General features: G+C 39.6%; 1 protein-coding gene and 1 non-coding gene across 2 annotated transcripts in view; both read left to right on the top strand.

Moving 5' to 3' along the window:
• The window catches only part of Ddr (discoidin domain-containing receptor 2), a 204455-nt gene that overhangs the window by 117216 nt on the left and 65679 nt on the right, over positions 1 to 21560 (top strand). The window contains exons 3-4 of the mRNA XM_071784893.1: positions 2596 to 2841; positions 9950 to 10052. Of these exons, the coding sequence (XP_071640994.1) occupies positions 2661 to 2841; positions 9950 to 10052 (284 nt within the window). The 5' untranslated portion in view covers positions 2596 to 2660. The remainder of the gene's footprint in view (positions 1 to 2595; positions 2842 to 9949; positions 10053 to 21560) is intronic.
• Positions 4355 to 4474, top strand: LOC139817065 (5S ribosomal RNA). Its single transcript, XR_011733133.1, has one exon. It is a non-coding gene; the product is annotated as a 5S ribosomal RNA (ribosomal RNA).

Genomic DNA, 21560 nt, shown 5'->3' with positions numbered 1-21560 from the left:
TAATTAGAGAGACGAGGCGTGCCCCTTCGGCGGTGGGTGCCTCGACAAGAGCTCAATGACCGTGTACTTTATTTAAAAAAAAAAGGCATTGTACGCGGGGAGTATTAATGACCCCACGTGCCGAGAGGCTACTCGTTTTTCAACATTGGGCCCGGTGTAAAGCACGTTTCCATTATCTTGCTTACTCGTGTGACTTCAAGTCAATGACTTTACTCGTTTCACGTAATACGCGTACTCGTTGAGTTTTGCTTGGTTTCGCTGAAAGGTACAACATATATGTAGCTTTCTCGAGCTCCATCGAGTATTCAAAGCAACCTATCTGGAGTTCCATTATAGGTTTTGGTGCATACGTATTGCCGTATCTTACAACTTCAATACTGAGCGCAACACTTGTTTCTGACGGCTTTAGGGCCTCGTTCGTATTCTGCGCCTATATCTTGAACGTGGCACGAAAAGCATATAGAGTCCTTATGGTCGGAATATGCCAGTATATTATATTTACAACTCGATTTTATGACAACAGATATTTCTCCAAAACAAAAATTGCTTAATAGCAGCATAATACAACTATGTTATAGCTTGTTGTTACATATATTTAAATGCTATGTCAAGTCATAATATACATTTTGCATTTTAAATAACAATACAACGTAACACCCTGATCTATGTTAAACAATCAAAATATTTAAAAAAATAACCATTCTTAATCATATATTGGGACTTAGATTCTGTTTTACATTGTTTTTTTTACGTAATTGTAATATTATATATATATATATATATATATATATATATAAACTATTATTTATTTATTTATATTCCTTTTTGTCTAATGCAATGCAATGAATGTAATTTCTAAGGAAACACGCAGGAATTTAGAGAATATAATTGAGGCTTATGAAAAGGTGAACAACAAAAGTACGCGGCGTAATTATAATTACAGCTCAGCAAATAAAATAGTTTTCTTTTGAAAGATCGATGGGGGGATGTCTAATGACACAGTATTCAAAATGTTTTGGTAAGTTAAGAATCAGTAAAGAAATTGGCTTAAAATGCAGATCGTTAATTCACGGAGTTGTCAAGAAAGTCGACACTGGAGCACATAACGCTGTTACGTGGTTTCGAAGGAATGATGACGCCTCGAACGAGAAACGCGAATGTTTTTGTCACGCTCGACTGCGCGAATACACTCAAATGCACCGGGCGGATTTCCCGCGGTTTAGAGTTTCACGTTGGACTAACGCCTAAAATTAATAATACTAACGCTGAGGGGGAAAAATAATTTCACCTCCGGCGAGGTGTGAATAATGCATGAGGCGTGACGCGAAATCTGTGCGGTGTTGCAGTTGCAATTGCACAGCATATGGAACACGCGTACTTATACCATATCCCCTGTGCGCGGTACATATATGAGCGCGATACAATTGCAACAGCAACAGCAGCAGCAGCAGCAGCAGCAGCAGAGCAGCACGGCGTAGACGCTCTCAACCTCTTTCCTGAAAACGATCGCGTTTACTAATAGCACCGGCGCAATTAAAATTTCATGACCCGCGGCATGGGTAATGTTTCCACTATTCGTCGACGACCCGTATAGCTGGCGCATAATCCGCGTACGAGGGGGTGACACGGATTAGCCGTTGATATCGCGGCCTGCTCACGGTAACGCAATTAATCTTGGATATAACGGCCGCTTTTTAACTAACAAGTGCCAGTTGGTCGATTGTAAGCGATTTTATTTCACGGACGCAATATTTAGGGGGCCGATTTGTCGTACAAAATAGACCTTTTATCGTGCAGATTGCGCGCGACGTAAAATGAAGACGGACGAGAGGGCGGGTGGAGAGCGCTATTTGCAAAAATGATAACAAATGTCTACGCTGCCGTAACAGCGCGATAAGAGTTCCGCTTTATACGACAAATGCAAGGTCTAGCGATGATATTTACGTAAATATGCTCGTTCCGTTGTGCCAGTGGCAATCAGCCTTACATCGGAAAACCGATTCGGATTTTGTTGAGAGGAATATAAACCGTGCGTTTTATTTTATACTTATTAGTTACATGTTAATTCGTGCAATTCTTAATCAAATCTAAGCCTCGAAAAATATATATGTACCTTATTTTGTAATGTTACATATTTTTTAATCACTTTTCAATTAAAGGAATATATATGTAATTATTAATTTAAGAAATGTTTCTAGAGATACATATAGCAGTACAACTTTTTCACTTTTTAACGATAAAAGTTACTTTCTTTTATTTCGTGCCGGTAAATTTACCTTGGCAGTAGTTTCCATTGTAGCGTCCTAGCTACAATACATTTTCGCGATAGCAATCGACACTATTTTCATGGAGAGTTCGTTGCACGAACCGCGAGATAAATTTATCAATGAGACGGAAGACAATCGGGCGCTATGATTACATTTAAACGAATGTACGCGAAGGAAGTCACGCGCGCGCCAGACGACCGTTAATGCTTATTTTTGTCCAAAGTCTGTAAATATCACCGCTTGTATTACTATAACAGTTCTCATACTCGATCCACGAGACATTTCCGAGGTGTCTGCGGACAACTAACACGGATTATTCTGTGCTCAGGACATCGACACGGGCCTGTGACCACCTTGCGACCATCACGATGCTAGGAACGTGCTTGATGACCGATGCGGTCAGGACAGCGGATAGTTAGTGATGAGGAGGAGCAAGTTATCGGCGTGCCGACGGCCCAGGTCACCAGTAACATGCCAGTCCTTGGTCCCAGCGCCGATCCAACTCCACTTCGAGGACTTCTGATCGCCATCTTCGTCCTATTGTCCCTGCCGCGTTGTCGCTGCACGGATCTAGGTAAGTCGAATCCGAACTCCCGTAGTACGCGTCACACACCTCCAAGTTTTATGACTTCCGAAAAGTGCTGACACTCTTTTTCGACCCCTTCCAACTTCCGTCACTCTCTTTACAATCTTCCCCATTGTCCCAGAGCGCACTGTCGTCGTCGCGCGAAAGTCGGGAGGGTTGCGATTGAAAATCTTATACGAAGCATCCCATGGAGACAGCCACGAGTTTCTCAAAACTAAAATGCTTATAGCCTCGGAACAAATATGAATATGTGTCTCCATATATCTATAATTCTTCAAATACAATTTTTCACTTAAAGTATAATTTGTGTGTAAGAAGCTAACTCATATAACAAACTCGTTTAAAATTCTTCTACAAAAGTTTCAAAGCGTGACAAGATTTAATATTTACAATATAATTTTATAAACAAATTTTGTAATTTCGTTGATTTCAGTTTAATTAAAATCACGTCGTTCCTGCTGCAAACACGCATTATTGCAAATTGTCTAAGAAGGGAATAAATCGTATGATGAAATATTAAGTAGATCAAACTCCATAATAAACTAACTGCCGCCGGCAACGTATTTATAAGTTAATTACAGCATCATCAGTTTTAATTGCTTGGAAGATTGCTCAATTACTTATCGTTCTCTCGTTTTACTTTGCGCTCTTTGATTTAATATTTACCTATCATTCACGATCGTATCACATAGCACGATCTGCCAAAGTTTTTTCTCGCGAATAAAATTCTTTTAATCGTTTTGTGAAGGCTAAAAAGAAACGCCGACGTAACACCATGTATTTTATGTGCGTGCGCTGCAATTAGTTAATTGTTATCGATAACGTGAACCGATTGTTAATTGTTAATATCAGCTTTTAATTAATATTTAGCAAATTTAAAAATTTAATATATAGCAAATTTTAAAAAATTAGAATGTCGATAAGGAAATTCGCGAACAAGATTCCAGTTCTTCTTGTTGCGCGAACGAAAAAGGCATGACAAGCACCGAGGATACCCGTGCGTAATAATTTTTTTTTCTCCAGCACTGAAGCGCGTACACAATAATACCATCCCTATATACACCTGGCCTCACCAAGGTATTGTACCCTCGTAAATGAAATGTCAGCCGCACGATGAATTAACAATACTATCTAATAGCTGCTCAGATGCAGACGAGCGAGAAGCCAGTTCATTGTGCCGATTCATTCTGGCGTGCCGCGCTTCTGATTCGTTGTTTACCGCTCATCCGTTATATTTTTATGCAAATTAATTGTTGCTTGCAAGACGATGCTGCGTTAAATGGAAGCATTTATAAAACAGAGAATATACATTAGCTTATATTTGCAGCTCGTATTGATATCCATAAATCTTTGCTTTATGTCATTAACAAAATGAGAGTTATTTAATGTTGTAACATTAACGATTTAACAATTCTTATGACATTTATTGTTGTATAAAAAAAAGTGAAATTTTGGGACAGAATCATAACATAAAACTGATTATAAATAACTTACACGTCAGGGTAACGTTCATATCACGTTGTAACGTACCAGTTCTCGTCCGATCACTGAAGTCAAGCAACGTTGAGCACGGTTAGTACTTGGATGGGTGACCGCTTGGGAACACCGTGTGATGTTACCAATTTTTTTTTGCATTTTGATAATTACACAGACGCGCGCTATTTAGCTTTAATATTATACTATTACTATTGCATTACATTATTAACCCCTTGATAAATAAAACATAAAACTGTCAAAATATGCGATGACAGATAGGAGAAACCGGGGTTCGTTGGCACAAGAGCCAAGTTGGCAATGCGTTCCGTTTATGTATTTATAGCAAAAAAACAATGGAAAAGTTATCACAAAATATCTCTTATATGAGACATAGGTACTTTTCCCAAAGTTTTATTTTAATCAGACAAGTATTACAATAGAAAAAGAGAAAATTCTGATTCAAGAGGTGGCAAGTAAATTTTCGAGCGTTTCAAAATATCGTATTAATGTTCTTCAGCTTGAGAAATAAATCAAAGTGACGTATCATTAGTTAAAAGAAAAGTTTCTGTTACTATACGACATGTTATTTTGACTAACAACAGTAATTTATTATAATAAAATGACTGAAATAAAACGTATGTAAGGATGGGGTATGTTGGCTCATATCAAGACACGCTTGACTTGTGTTGCCGCGCGCGTGAGACCTGTTCGAGCATGTGATTTGCTACCTACAATGCTGATAGAAGCTAGATATATATTTATATTAATATTTTTATGATGAAGAAAGCTACATCTAAAATAGTTTACAATTGTTTTTCTGCAACAGCATTTTGTTATTTGATTATTACAAAATAACTTTAAAAGATACAATCTTTATCAAGAAAGCACGTATCTGTTACCCGTTTTGTGTTTCTATTACGTTTTCATTAATTTAACATGGACTTTTGTCGCATAGCCAACTTACCCTACTATCGGGGCAAGTTGGCTACAATGCAGCATGTTCGTATTTCACTTATTACAAAGGAACTATACAGTATACAGGAGCGTTTTTAGCATGAAAATGTAGAGAAAGGTTCTCTCTATCATATTAATAATGTTTAATCATGATAATTAGTTGTAAAAACTCAAATGTCGAAATTGTGAAAACGGTGCCAACGAGCCCCGGTCTCCCCTACTCACGAAATAAGTGCAGTGAGAGAACCAATCGGCATCGCGGAAAAGCGTCTACAATAAAAACCTTTTACACGGCTTTTTTAAGAGTGGATTTTTAAATATTTTTTTTATACGCGTTTTGAATTTATTAAGTATGAAATTATCACTAGATGTATTTAAAGGTCTTCCATCCAGCATCATGCATTTCTCTAACTAATTTAATTTCCATACGTTAATTAATCATTAATATTTAATTGGAATAATTAATAACATTATACAAATATTAATTATTAATTATTGACTATCGTTACTGAATATATTTAAGCTTTTGGTGAATTGGACTGTCAATCATGCCACGAATCATTGAAATCGTTCATTATCCCGCATGCTGCGTGAAAACACATCGCATCTAGGATATTCCAATATGTCAGCTTGACTTATTGCTTTGGGACATGACACTAAAGCTAGGGTTCATAGCCGTTATCGTCGTATACATTGGATATTCAATGTACACGATACGCCATGCGCGCTTGTACAAAGTACACAAATGCACAAATGATAAAATGTATACAATTACACACAGAAGATATTGCACTTTTAAAATTACCATTAATACTTCACATATTATGAACAGAGACAGGGAAACGTTAACTCCACTCGAAAAACTCGAAGTAAATAGAAAAATCATCGTTTTATCTACCGATATTTTCACGCTCTTCGTATTGCATATTCGTTTTGTCCGAAAAATACAATGCAACGGTTGATTAACTACGACGAGCATTTCGATTGCTGGATAATTTTCGGACGCGAAACATTGGATCCACGATGCAAAGTGTGTGGCCCGCTAAATCCAGATTAGCTCGATAATTACAGCACGGTTCATCTCAATCGCACCGTGTCGCATTAACGGATGCAATATAAAGACGAATACTTATAGATGCAAATACGATCGAAACTGCGCGGTCTGAATAGAGAGAGAAACTTTAACATTTATTAAACAATAATTTTCACATACACATATACACACATACGCGCGCGCCGCGGAAACGTAATGTAAATTTTCTTAAAACTTTCAAAATATAGAATAGAATATATATAGTTAATTATCGAATTTCACGCGTATCTCAGTCAATACTACCCCTTTTTGGAATAAACACATTATCTTCGAGGGCATAATATATTAAAGACACAAATTAATGAAAAAGATTAACAGGTACATGTAGCGCAATATTAACAATAATTTGAAGCATAAGTGTGTAATAATTTTTATTATTAAGTTAAAAAGGGCAATATAAAAAAAATGTAATAAAGTCTTGATAACAAAGGACAAGCACGCCAGTTTTATGACAAAAAAATGCGAAGAAGCCGGTTGATAGCGCACTGTAAAAGTCATAACTTCCATTTGTAAAATTTTTAATAAAACAGCAAACACAATGGAAGGAACTTCTGCTAAATTGACCTCGTTAAATGAATCACATACTATTGCCAACCATTTTGCGCGCGATATATTAACTATCTCAACAGAAAGAATATTTAGCACAATCTGCGAAATGTAATTTTGTAATATTTATCTTCTTAATCTCGTCGTTTCATCCGCGCGTTTTTACAACAACAAATTTACTCTCGTTCATAATTGACATGATTGAATTTATATTTTTTATATCGCTTTTCTGTATTTGTAAGCATCATGTGATACACTGAATACAAATATCGAATTGTTTAGCTGCCATTCAATTGATTGAATGTTTATCAGATTCTCCCAGTTGGGCAGGATTTTTAGTTCATTGATTTCGCTCGCTCGAATGAATTGTCGTCTGCCTTTTCAGAATCCTCCCCAGGTAGCAAACACAAGTCATTTTGACGTCAAATTTTGGTCCTTTACTGACCATTCCTGACGTCACTAACTGACAGCATAATGACGTTAAAATGACGGTCTAATGTCACAGACAATTGACGTCATTTTCTGACGTCTTATTGACGGGCAAAAATAGGTCTATTGTACGACATACCGGTTTCTAGAAATGTTTTTTATAAAATTGAAATGTTAAAATGTCTACTTGATAAACGTTTATAAAAAAATGTTCTTTTTCTTTATCTAAGAAAAAAAAACTTTTTTAACTGTTTCGTTATGCCATGTGCGTATAGCCGCTCTCAAGGTGGTCACCCATTCTAGTACAGTACCGCGTCCGAGTCGCTTTGACTTCGATGATCCAGTGGACAGTGACGATCTTCTCACCCTGATGCTTCCTTATTAACTGTACTTGTCTATAACAGACGTACAGAAGGCGTCATTAATGCCTTCCACCTGAAGCATAGTACATGTAACGTGCACTATAGAAATCCCAAGAACACAGCTAGGAAGGCATTAATGACGCCTTCTGTACATCTTTAAAGTGTTCAAAAATCTTGTAATGATAAAATCTTCTTGATAGCTATAACACTGCATGAAATAATCTTGACACTCTACTTAAAAGCTACTAAAATTGATATACGTGATATAAAGATGTGGATTTTTATTATCGATTGCGATGTAATTACAAAAGACAAAGACAAACGCGCTCGACATCTTTGAAGCGTATCGAACGCAGATTTTAGTCACGCTACCGCAACACGTCGAACCAGGTTTCACCGGTATAATGGATGGTAGGTGAAACGTAGGGGACAGTTACAAACACAAACGAAGTTTTGTTCGCCGTAATGCCGGCTCATGGAGACCATGGCCGGGCCGGTAGTAGCTCCGGAGGCCAGGCTAATCCCACGTCCGCTGCATTCTGCAGTTTTGAAACTTTCCACCGTAACTGCAGTACCGTATAGTTTAAGCGTAGCGCGACGTCGCACGCGCGCGACAAGCTATATACTGGACCGGGCTCTGACTCCCGCGGATTCGAAAATTTATCATGTCCCACATATATACGCGGACATTGTCATCGGGCGGTGGCCATTGCCAGTTGATATTCCTGCAATCGATTTTTCGGTCGCGGTGACGTCGCGCAGACATTTCATACAAACGGCGAAAAAAGATATCGGAAAACGCTGTTTTATTGTCATTTCGCGCGAATAATCGGCAGTGTTTATGCATTATTTTATACGAATATCTCTCGTCTCTCCGACGTTTCCGATTCACGGATGTCGAAACGAAAATAGAAAGAATCTCCGTGTCTACATCAAATCAAAATGCCAATAAGATGTTTTGAATGAAACTTTATTCTTATGTGCTTTTTACCAACATTTGTCTCGTAACGACAAAACGAAAAAAAATTGGTCGTATCGAATATGTCATATTAACTATATATATAATAGACATTCTACAGTATTACATTATAACTCGGACATATCATTTTATTTGTGATCGTGAAAATAGCCGCTGACTTCCGGAGAAAAAAGAAATCGGAAAATAGAGGTGACGCGAGCATACTCGCCACGATTGTAAATTGCTTCTCGTGTGTACCCAGCGGAATACGAAGTCGCATGTTTGTGGCGACCGGCCGCGGCGTTTCCAAGGATTTCGTTGCAGAATTTGCACATCTCTGCGATATAGTGCTGTTAGTGGCGGACGAGATTGTTGAAAACGAAAGCACGCCAAAATAAAATCGTCGAGAATCTTTGACGGCAAATGGAAATGCAAATACGTATGGAATTAACTATTCAATAATATGATTTGCTATAAGGCTGAATCCTCGCGGGAATAATCTATTATGTCACCTCCCATCTTCTACTCGAAGTTTTCATTTTAATAATTTGATAAATAAGGAAGAACTCTAGATAATGAAATTAATAAGTTATAAGTAAAAAGAGGCTTTGAGAGTTCAACGCCTCGGTGCCTAAGTTAATGGTTTCAATCTTGTATGATGAAAGTTGGTTGTTTGTTGCCTCCTGATCTCAGTCACCGTTTGACAGAGACGGTTATCATTTGGAATCAGGACTGTCTTTTTAAGTGCACCATTGTCTCAATTGTATATAACGGCGTTCTCTATTTACAAATTGTATTGTTTCTTGGTGTTTCTTACCACACGGCTTCAATGCTTATTCTCGCGTTCTCTGAGCTGGTAGATGACTTTAGTTCTCTTTTTGCTCAAATTATGACTGTCATATTGATTTGATCATATAATAAATTATTGTTAGCTTATAAGTTTTATTTAGACTTCCTCGCAGAAAATTACACTATTTTTAGGCAATTATTATTTAAAGTTACTCATCATTGAAGTTACTTATTTCTCGTCGGAGAAAGTAAGATTAATTTTTATTAAATTGTTATCGCATCGCTGAAGATAACGCAGCCGAAATGTCCGATTTATAATTATGTATCCTAGTTATTAAAGATCGATATCACGTTAACTTATGCGCCATCAACCGCGCCATCAACTCTCAAAGTCCCTTTCAACTTGTTCATTTTCATTTTAATGCGCGACGTTAACGAAATGAAGATTGATATTGCATTTTGTCCAATGCCATCGTGAATTGTTTCCAGGACAATGCACTACAGCGTTGGGCATGGAGAGCGGAGAAATCCCTGATGAAGACATCTCGGCGAGTTCTATGTACGATCCCAGCCTTGGACCGAAACATGCTAGGTAAGAGAACAATCGTATCACGAAACTGCCGTCAAGTAAGTCGACTATTTTGGTATATTGTCAGAGAAACGAATATCCGGCTTTTGTAATCATCGAGTCCGTTTATTCTCATAGCGGTTTTCCATTATCCTCTTATCATATTTTCTCGATAGAAAATTCGAATACTTATTTTTCATAATAATTGCAAATTCTATTATTGAAATTTATAATTTCGTATTTCTGTTTTCTCATACAATTTTACTTTATCGTACCCTTTTATTTCTTCATGTTATAAAAAATGGCTGGATATATTTCCATTAAATTTGGAATGTACATTTGAAGCGGTTAGTTTAAAAAATATAAGAAACAAAAACTTATATATATAACATTTAATTAAAAAGTAAAATAATTTTTCTTTCTTGCACTTTTTAATTAATTAAAAAATTATGGGTTATCTCAAAAGAGATTTTAAGATAAAATATAACGTAGCACACACATATGTGTCACGCGTCTCATGTTAAAATTAAATTAGGTAATTGCCATTCGCATCACGCCGTATTATCGAAATTCTTTTAACCTCGCGCAATGTAAATCGCGTGACACGAAAGAATGTCTCTCGCGCAATGGCATTAGCAAACCTGCTACATGGTTCACTTTATTTCTTATTACAACACCGAGATTAAAATCACTAACTAGTACGGCGTTTGAGTTCCGCGCCTTAGGTGTATTAAAATTTTAAATAACATGCGGCCTCAAAACCACGGTTGTAAAACTTTGTTATCAAGAAACGAATGGTGATAAGGGAAGAATGTAGAGGTGTGGAAAACCTTTCGATTTGTTCGCGCAGTAAATGGCAAATTAATAACGAGCATCGTTATTATTCTTCTCGCTCATGATGACGATCTTTTAACCGCATTCATTTATTTATCAATAATTATGATTTATGAAAACTACCATGAAATTTTTATACTCAAAAAATATACCTATTTCTTGAGAAATACGAAAAGTAAACGTTGTAAAACAAAGATAGTCATGCGTCTCACAGGATAGTCATGAATATTCTAATCGATCCATAAATAATAATCTATAATCAGTAACGAAGCTGAAGAAATTAAGATCGATCGTTTTGATTAAATTGGAGGATTATCATCCGCGATTAGTACGTATAGTCTTTTCACACTCCCATCATTAACAACGAGTTTCCTATCCCGAACACATAGACCGCAGAAGCGTCGAGCTGTGTGCCGAACGGATCGATCTCGTCAACGATACGCGACAATTTACGGTAGGCTCTTTGCGCCCACATGACACGATCTCTGATAATAACCGGTTTCGTGTTTCGATACCCTCGTTAGGGTGCCACCAAAAACAACGTCGATGATAACAAAAAAAAAGAGAGAGCAAGATACTTTTTGGAAGACCGTCGCGGTGAGATCGCTCGTCTATCGTAGGCCACGCTTGGCAATTAAAAAATTTTAATTAAATCGCCGTACGCGCGAGACCGATCAGCTGTGACGTTTTAATTAACGATCTACTCCGTAAATCAAAAAGCGGCCTACGCGGCTGCATATTTCGAGGTAGATAGCCCTTGCTGGAGAGTTACGTCCTTCGAGCAAGTCGTTACCGGAGAGTTTCGGCGGGATACACAGCCGCGCACACAAGTCCGGCACGATGTAACGCGCGGGGTATAGAGTGGTAGTGGCCGAAAGGGGGTCGACGGCAACGGCGACGGCGGCGGCGGCGACGGCGGCGGTAGAAGGGGTTTGCGCGCTCGACCCCTACAAATTACCTCCAATTTCGTGTAAATTCCTCGTGCCTGCGTCAGCATAATACCTGTATTAGAACGCTCGGCTCCGGCTCTTAGGTGGCAATAAATCTGTATTAGAGCAAGGCGCCGCTCCCACTCGCAAAAGGGGTACGACACCCGGGACCGGTTAATTTTTCAGGACCGTGATTCGCCCGCCATGTTGTCTGCGATGTTACTCACCACGTTCCAATGGCTACCAAATATCCTGTTTCTTTTTGTTAATTTAAAATTTTTGTTGAACTCGTTTTTTTATTTTTATTACACTTCTTTTGTACTTCTATTTCTCTCACATTCCTCAATGTAGACCACTAATTTTTATATGAATATTGTGATAGAAAATTATATATATACAAGTAATATCATTATATAGATTTATTTTATTGGAATATATATAATTTTTTATTCTATTAATTTAAATTGTTTGTTAAATTTGTTTTCTTTATTACACTTCTTTTATAACTTTTATTTCTCTCACATTATTCAACACATAAGTAACATCATTACATGGATTTATTATTTTATTGGAATATACATAAATTTTTTATTATATAATTTTTTATATTGCATGAAATATTTTGTATATATATTACGAAACAATATAAAAATAGTTTACCTGAGAAATCCTAATACGATTAGAGAGTTAGCATCGCGAAGACGGCGAACGTATCAGCCGTAACTATCAATTGCGATTGTATAATTGGAGGATTCCCGGTTCTCGTTGGTAATCACTTTGGAAGCTCTCATCGCGATAAAATCTTTTCGGTGTCATGGAGCGCGAGGGTGTTCGAGCGAAGACACTTGCGGTGTGTTTCACGAGCATCTAGCCTTAAATCTAGTTTCAGCCGCGATATAGAGTTCAGTAACTGATGCTTATCGCGATATACGCGTGTTATCGCGCCGGGATCCGCGATAACGCGAAATGCATCATGCACGCCAACGCACGATTATAATTACAGATGAAAGATAGATTTCCATTATGAGAGGTCGCGGCGACTGCCCCCTGGAGGGGCAAAGGGACTCGAGATAAGATATTGCCTCGCCGTGTGCTACTCCGGCGGAATATGATACAATGTTATACAACGTAGCGTTAAAGTACCGCATTTCAAAGTACATGTAGTCGGGTTCTCGGCGGTAACGAAATTGCATCGTATATTTTATTAGAGAGGGTTTCCGCGACAAGGCAGCCCCCGCAACATTTTAAGTTCATTGTTATATCCATTCCGCCAGACGGATAAGTAGGATATACGTGGTAAATAAATGTGAAAACGTAATTACGTTTGTCATCCGGGCGGTAGTGCTTTTCGCGAGTCAATTAGTGTTCCGCGCGACGTTTCGTTTCTTCGTAAACTCGCGCTCGGTTAAACAACGCGTAAACCATTCAGCTGTTTCACGATTCTGCATTGTTGCTTATATTAACTTGAAGTGTTGAGGCTTATCATATGAATCCACATTCTCTTTTAGCTTTTAATATACGTTTTACGTAGTCATGATCAGTATACAGTGGCAACGTCCGCGTAAGTATAACGACTCGGGGACAGACAATGGAGGTGCAGGCAGTGTACAAAATACAAAAGCACGAAGGAAGTCGGGACGGCGCGAGAAAGCGCGTCCACGCACAAAGAGACACGATCGATAAAGGCCCGGACGGAAAAGTGGATGGGCACATGCCGTGGTACGTGCAACGAAAAAGTTTTTCGTTTTCGTGTATGTGGTGCCGATGGCCATTCGTATCGCTTTAGAGTTGGCACGAAAAGGAGGCGTACGAGGTGGCAGGCAGCTCGATGTAAGAGGCGATGGGAGGACGTGGAACGAGGGACGACGAGGGGGGACGAGAGAGACGGCGGAAGAAAAAACGGATACGAAGAAAGGGAGTGCGAAGACCCCAAAGGCGTGACAAGCCGAAATCTTCGACGCGCGAAGGAGCTATAGGTGTAGGAAGGTGAGGAATCGCCGGGGTAAAGGGGGGAGAGGGGGCTAGAATCACGCAGACATAAACTGTCCTACGCCGTTACATGTGCTTTCAGCAGCCGAAGCCGAGGAAAAATGGGTGGCCATATTCTCCTAGCCTTCGAGCCTGGCTATCTTCCACTTTGTTACGATTCGAAAACCCCCGTGCCTCCGGTAGCTCTCTCGTTTCGGTGATTTATGTAACACCGCCTCCTCCCTCGGTATCTTCGCCCGTTTTTTCTCGCGTTTGTATCGCTCGAGCAAGTACGCCTTCGCCGTCGTCGTCGTCGTCGTCGTCGTCTGATGAAATAGGCACTTGGCTGCATCGTATCGCGCCACCGGAAATGTGCCGCGCATTTCGTGGCTTAGGCCTCGCCGCTCGCGTGACGTTGTGCTTTCGTGGTATAAATCTTCGGGAGGGTTTCGAGGGTACCCCCGCCTTGAGCAGCGACCGACTCCGTCTTACGGCGCTGATATCTAATTCCGGTCGTCCGTTCCTCTGGAACCCTGGGCCAAGAACAGGAATTCTTTTGATAACGAAGCAAGCATTCCGCGCGATGCGCTGTATTTATATATGCAACGTGCGCAAAACATACTCCTTGGCGTGATGACGTATATATGCCGAGGAGAAACCATGAAGAATAATTCAAAAATCAACACGATCGTTTCAAAGAAGAGATTGCGCAGAGATATTTCTTCCATATTTCTCCTCGATAAAAGCATATACATGTATATTTATACGATATTTATTTATTCAAACGAGATGATTGATATTTTTTCTATACATAATACAATATCATAACTTTGGAAATCATATTTTTTACTTCAGAGACGTGACATTTATCATTGAGATTTAATAAATAATGATTTCTGTGAATTTATCTCGACCTTCTCAGATTTTAGAAGTTTTTCTTCTTCTACTACTTCCATTAGCTATAGATCTTTTCATTGATGTAACACTCATTACTTAACGACCCAAAGATTTTCCTTGTGTAGAACGATTTGGTTTAAAGCGGATAAAGTGAGGAGAAACGACAAACTATCCCTCGTAGTCGAAGTGGTAACAATCTATCGCAGAAAACTTTTGTCCTCGCTGCATTAACATAGTCGTTAAAATACAACTAGGTCGCCGCGAAAAATTATGTCTTATTAATTCATCTGTTTGTGATGAAGGTTCCATATTTTAATCGTCTTTCACAGCGGAGTACGTTAATGCCACGCAACCTCGAAAGTTCGCACTTTAAGCGAATCCACGATTTTTTTCTCGAACGCATGCCTCTTCGACAAAAAGTTATTTGTTAAGAATTCTGCCAACTTCTTTCCGCGCGTACGAAAATATCTTGCATCTCGCGTCTCTTTTAAAATATCAGTGCAGAAGGCGGTATCGCGATATCGAATTCCCATGGAGAAGTTCGGCAGTCGATCTGCCTCAGAGAGATATTATTCTGTCCTATGCGAATCGGGGGAGAACGTGGCGATAACGAAAATCTATTTCGCCGCTTCCACGTTCCGTGTCGAGCGTGTGAACGTTGCTCCCTATATTTAGCCGCACACACGAATGATGCCGCGTGCATGAACACCTGCACCGTCGCACGTAATACACATATATCCGCGCGACGTAGATATATATATATATAGATATATATATGCATTTATGTGCATACGATACCTCAGTATGCGTGCGTGTACACGGGCGCGATTTTCAGTCCCCGATTCATCGAATATCAGCGACGTTGACATATCGGGGCTTCCTATCTCTCTCTCTATTCCTCATACTGTCAGGAAATCGTGAGCAACCGAAACGAATTCTCCGTTAACGATCGCGGAGATTCGCCCATGAAATCGTCATTGATACGCGCGGGCGTGACTCACCTTTCAAATTTTCACGGGCGCGCTTGATTTGACAAGTATATTCAAATTTTCCCATCAGCTTTCGCGAACATCGGCGCGTAAATGCACATTTTCTGATCGCTCGCTTCGTACAACGAGCTTATTTATTTCTCTCTATGGGAAAGGGTAGTTAGAAGATCGCGCGATATACTCTGCACCTCTGATAAAGCAATTCATACTTTTCACCGTGATATCAGAAAACGTACATTTCTACGTTTAGTATTATTATTGTGATATTAAAAAAATTAAAAATTACACATATTAAACCGAACGTATTTCTAGCGATAATACGGTGCTAAGAAATCCTCACCGTTGAATATCTTTACTAATAGATACATTATAGCGAAACTTTCTTCCTCGAAACAGGACTTAGGCTTAGCAGTAGCCAAATACCATAAACTTGATTCTGAAGTTGTTATACGCTGAAAGTGTATCACATCGTATTGTCCCATGGAAAAAGAATTATATGACGTGACATGACAACAGAAAAGACTAGCCAGCGTATCTTTCAAAAATATTATATTTAATTGATAAAATATAGCTTTATAATTGCAGATAGATTTAGTCGCACGTACAATTATTTATAAAAATGTAATTTTTTTACTTTTCCGAGGCGCATGTTTCAATATTTGCAAGAAAACATATTTTTATATTTTTTCGATAATAGTTATTAACGAGTATTGATCAGACGTACACGTATGACGACATTTGTTAAAACAATGTTGGTTAAAATATAAAAATACAGGTACCCTTATTCGTTAGCGACGAACTCGATTTTTCATATACGTACATCGTGCGCTAACGCTGTTAGAGGGAACTTTCCAGTTCTCGTTGTTCCGAAAAATCACGAAACTCTCTCTCTCTCTCTCTCTCTCTCTCTAACGACCGCCGAGCGCCGCCCGCGCGGGATATCGATACATTCGCTACATGACTCGAAGTTTTAGATTCGTTGACAACGCCGAATTCTGTCAGTGTAGCGTAGCGCAACGAAAAAACGTTGGGTCGCTTAACATGACCCGCGAGACAAATATTCGCCCCGAGATAGTTTCCGGTCGAGTCGACGGCGAATTGTGCGGGCTGTCTGCGCTGAAATATGATCGCCCAGACAATTTTCATCGCCATTCTGGACGCCATGCCGTACAGGGGTTTTGTAGAAAAGTTTCTAAATTGTTGCGGATATTAATGTTCCCTTGTTCTCCGTTGCGATATAGAATCGTCGGAGGATTAATCAAATTGTTATTATTTATGCGACGTACAAACGCGCTTCGTAAAACTTGGATCATCATGCGACCGAGATTCGCAGTAATGATAGAAAATTTCCGATATTAAACGAGGAGAGTCAAGACTCTATTCTCAACTTTATATCGTAATACGTAGAAATTGTATATAGAAATATACCTACAGAAGTAGAAATACAATACAGACCGACACCGTTTTATATGATAATCCTTATCTCGTATATAGAGAATGTTGCGAAATATACGACCGCACTCTAGCGGTCGAAACATTTTAATTATCTCAGGAGAAATTCAAATGTTGATACCGTCGTATAACTTAAATAGCCCCTTCACGGCCCATCTTTACGGTACCAGCCGCGAATAATTCAACTGACGCGGGGTATATTAGCACGGAGAATACACGACAATGAAACACATCATCTCATGTCATTTTGCGCCGTAAAGAGAAATATACGAGGCACATTACCGGACCCGGCTTTAAAAGAGAGTGATCAAGCGCCGTCGAAGCGTCGAAAATGGGATTGTACCATTTGCAGATTGAGTTTGACTCCTCGGAGGCGTCTCCCGTGGGATCGACCCGAATGTATCCTGACTCTCCCTCCCATTTGCTCGCGTTAAGCAAGGGCGACGAGATAAGGTGATGCGGTATTATAAATGTATATGCCAGTACCGCTTTATCTCAGTTATCGCTCTTGATGCACAGACCATGAAAAAAGGCCCTCGATTGACGTGGTTGGAGCTAACGTGCATACAGTAGCCATTGTGAAAGACAGAAAAGAGAGAACATCTTAAATTAATGGAAGATTGGTCGTAAAAATAGAGACCACGAGAGAAGATAGGAGCTGCATGTAATTTATAATGCAACGGCTGCCATTAAATTTAAACGACGACTTTATATACGTCGTTAACACTTATCAGATATTTTCTTATATTATTAGATGGCAGATGTTTTATATTGAAAGTATTGAAATGACTTAAATTTTAATTATAAATGCAGTTGACATATCGCATTAGTTTTAATATAATATTACAATGTTGTTGGAGAAAACAAACGTTGGAAAAGTTCTCAGAACGAATGGCGCGCAAAGCAGTCGCGTTGGAATGTTAATTTAGATTATTTTAATCAAAAAATACAAAGTATCTTAATTTAACCGTTTTAATTGGAAAATTTTAATGAAGCTTATATTTTAAAGAAATCCAGAATAGATTGAGATAATGGAAATCAGAGAAGCCTTTTAAATAATATAATTTTACTCGGAATTATATATTCGCTTTTTAATTAAATTATACTCAACGAGAGCTTATTGATTGGCTGTAGAATCAATACAGATGCTCTTTTAAGATTGAGTCGCAAATTAAATTGTGCGGCAATACTTTGGTAGTATTTAAAATTATTTTAATCGGATGAGACTGGCCGTTTCTGTTTCAGGAAAAATTAGCCTCTTGTTATTTTACATTTTACATATCTTATATTTTTCAACAGCGAAATATCATTGCGTTAATAAAATACCTATATTAACTTCTTCTTTACTGCCACTCGCGTAAAATCGCGATTAGCCAACGCAAGTCTAATAATCCCGTGCTTACTTCGAGGTCTGCTTGCAAACGGCGCGGCGGCGTATCGTCCATAAAATTCCTCGGCGCGGTTCATGAGCTTTCGCGTTTCGAGATTGGTGATCTTCCTCGGCGCGGAATAATAACGCGGCACGATTCGCGCAGCACTCTCCCGAACGTTCCCTGTGATTCGGGAACGTTTTAATATCGATGGCTCGACATTCCGGGCTCGTATGGTACCATCTCGGCCCCTATCAATCGCCCCGTTCTTTCTAGCGATGGTGCTGTCCGTTCGCTTCGATCGCGCGGGCGCGTACGGAAAAAGGAAAAAGCTCGCGCCCGCGTAAAATCGGACAGGCCAGCTGGAATTTTCACGGATCATTTAGCTGATGGCATATTCGGCAGCAGCATTCCCGGCATATTCGATAACAATGCCCGCAAGCTTGGAAGATAGGGAGGTACGATGTTATGTGTGTACGGACGAACGCGCGAATACGCGGAATATGCGTCGTTCTTTCTCACATCGGCACATCGTTATAACCCGGCTGCTGGTAGAGCCTGTCTATGTGCGCTCGCTGCAGATGCAGTCCATATGATAGTCCTACACGTTATCTGTAAAGCTCGATCAAGCGAATGAACCGTGAGGACTAGGTCTCCTGTGAACTCGTTCCGGTATCAGCACATAAGGTCAGAGTTCGATCTGCAAGAATATGGTAATTATTTACAAAAAGACCTCACCTGCCAATGACCTTGACCTTGACATATGTTGTCAAGGTCACCCTCCTGAGTGACCTTCAGAAGTTTTTAGCCGGCGGTCGTTATTCGTTAAAAAGTTATTAACAAAAAAAGTTTGGCGACCTCACCGATTTCAATGACCTTGATATATATATCAAGGTCATGACCCCGAGTGACCTTCAGAAGGTTTTAGCCATCGCTCGCTATTCGTTAAAAAGTTATTAACAAAAAAAGTTTGGAAAATATAGTATATATAAGTGCATATATATAGGTTAGTTGACGCGCTTTAAACACTTAAATACTTTTAAAGCGCGTCAACTAACCTATGTGGCATCTCGCATATTAACTTTCCACGCATGAAAAGTTCACGCATACACTTTCCACGCGAACCGAGGTTCACGCACACCCCCTGCTTTCGGGGGAGGTGCGGTAGCCCCGAAATAGTTCACGCATACACTTTTCACGCGAACCGAGGTCCGGGCCCGAAAGCAGGGGGGGTGTGCGTGAACCTCGGTTCGCGTGAAAAGTGTATGCGTGAACTATTTCGGGGCTACCGCACCTCCCCCGAAAGCAGGGGGGGGTGTGCGTGAACCTCGGTTCGCGTGGAAAGTGTATGCGTGAACTATTTCGGGGCTACCGCACCTCCCCCGAAAGCAGGGGGGGGGTGTGCGTGAACCTCGGTTCGCGTGGAAAGTGTATGCGTGAACTATTTCGGGGCTACCGCACCTCCCCCGAAAGCAGGGGGGGGTGTGCGTGAACCTCGGTTCGCGTGAAAAGTGTATGCGTGAACTATTTCGGGGCTACCGCACCTCCCCCGAAAGCAGGGGGGGGGTGTGCGTGAACCTCGGTTCGCGTGGAAAGTGTATGCGTGAACTATTTCGGGGCTACCGCACCTCCCCCGAAAGCAGGGGGGGGTGTGCGTGAACCTCGGTTTGCGTGAAAAGTGTATGCGTGAACTATTTCGACATATATATTAGTTATTTATGCCTTCCAATACTCAAAATAGCTGCTATATTTTCGAAACTTTTTTTGTTAATAACTTTTTAACGAATAACAACCGCCGGCTAAAAACTTCTGAAGGTCACTCAGGAAGGTGACCTTGACAACATATGTCAAGGTCAAGGTCATTGGCAGGTGGGGTCTTTTTGTAAATAATTACCCAAGAATATACTTTCACAACGCGTAGGCGACATTTCCTTAACTGATAAATTTACTTTACCTTAATCTGCGGTAACGGCAAATAAAGATTGTGGATGGCGCGATATAGGCAGGTGAAAACTTAATTATTCGAGATATACAGAAAATATATGTAAATTTTTAGCACGCACACAAATGCAAGTATAACACGTAAACTGTCGTATCTCGTGCAATGTAGGCGAATAAGTAAGAAGAATAAAAAGTTACGATTATTTTTTACTGCATCCGTTTAGATTATATGTCAAATGATAATACAATATTAACTTTTGAAGAGGGATATCTTTCATCATTTTTTTTCGCGTTGTGAAACTGTTTCAATGTGTTAGAATACTTTTACAACAAAAGGCGATATTTTTTTTAAATATATTTATAATAAATTTACTAATATGTAAATACTTTTATAATATTTATTAATAAGATAAATTTACTTTAATTTAACCTGCGGTAACGACAGATAACGATTGGATATGGCGCGACATAAGAAGCGTGCAAATTTAATTATTCAAAACGTAGGGAGTATATGAAAATTTTTAGAACGCAGCAAGCGCGAGTAAGTACAACTCGTAAATTATCGTATCTCGTGCAATGTAGGCGAGTGAATAAAAAGAATAAAAGGAGCTATGATTATTTTTTTCTGCGTCCACTTAGATTACATATCGAGTGATAATATAAATGCTAATCTGAAGATGGATATCTTTCACTATATTGTTATCACACTGTGAAGCTATTTCCTTGGGAACAAAGCGGCATATAACACGCGAAAAAAGAAAAAAAACTATATATCTTCAGCGAGTATCTCGTCATATCTCCTAATCTTTTGTCTCTGGAAGCGTGTCTATCGTCACCTACCGTGACCTACCGTTTATCTACAGTGACATATTTTCGAGCTGGGTTTCCGTAGTCCGTGCGGGAGCATTTGTTTCCAGAATAGCCCGCGCCGCTCGCATAGCGGGTGTTTTTGTCCTTCGCCGGGTGACGTAATCGTCGCTCATTTCGCGTCTAATTAGCGCGGGGATTAGCCTCGAAACGGTCGTAAAATGTCGCGCAATGCGTGCAAGAGCCGCATGTACCATTTTATTCGTTTCGCGTCTCTCGTCACGGTCTCTCCCGAAAATGTAATAACGGTTATCATCGAAATCGCCATATCACGGGAAAATTTAA

The sequence above is a fragment of the Temnothorax longispinosus genome, chromosome 7 (genome assembly GCF_030848805.1).
Source record: "Temnothorax longispinosus isolate EJ_2023e chromosome 7, Tlon_JGU_v1, whole genome shotgun sequence".
Classification (NCBI taxonomy): domain Eukaryota; kingdom Metazoa; phylum Arthropoda; class Insecta; order Hymenoptera; family Formicidae; genus Temnothorax; species Temnothorax longispinosus.
This window is presented reverse-complemented; position numbering and strand designations above follow the sequence as displayed.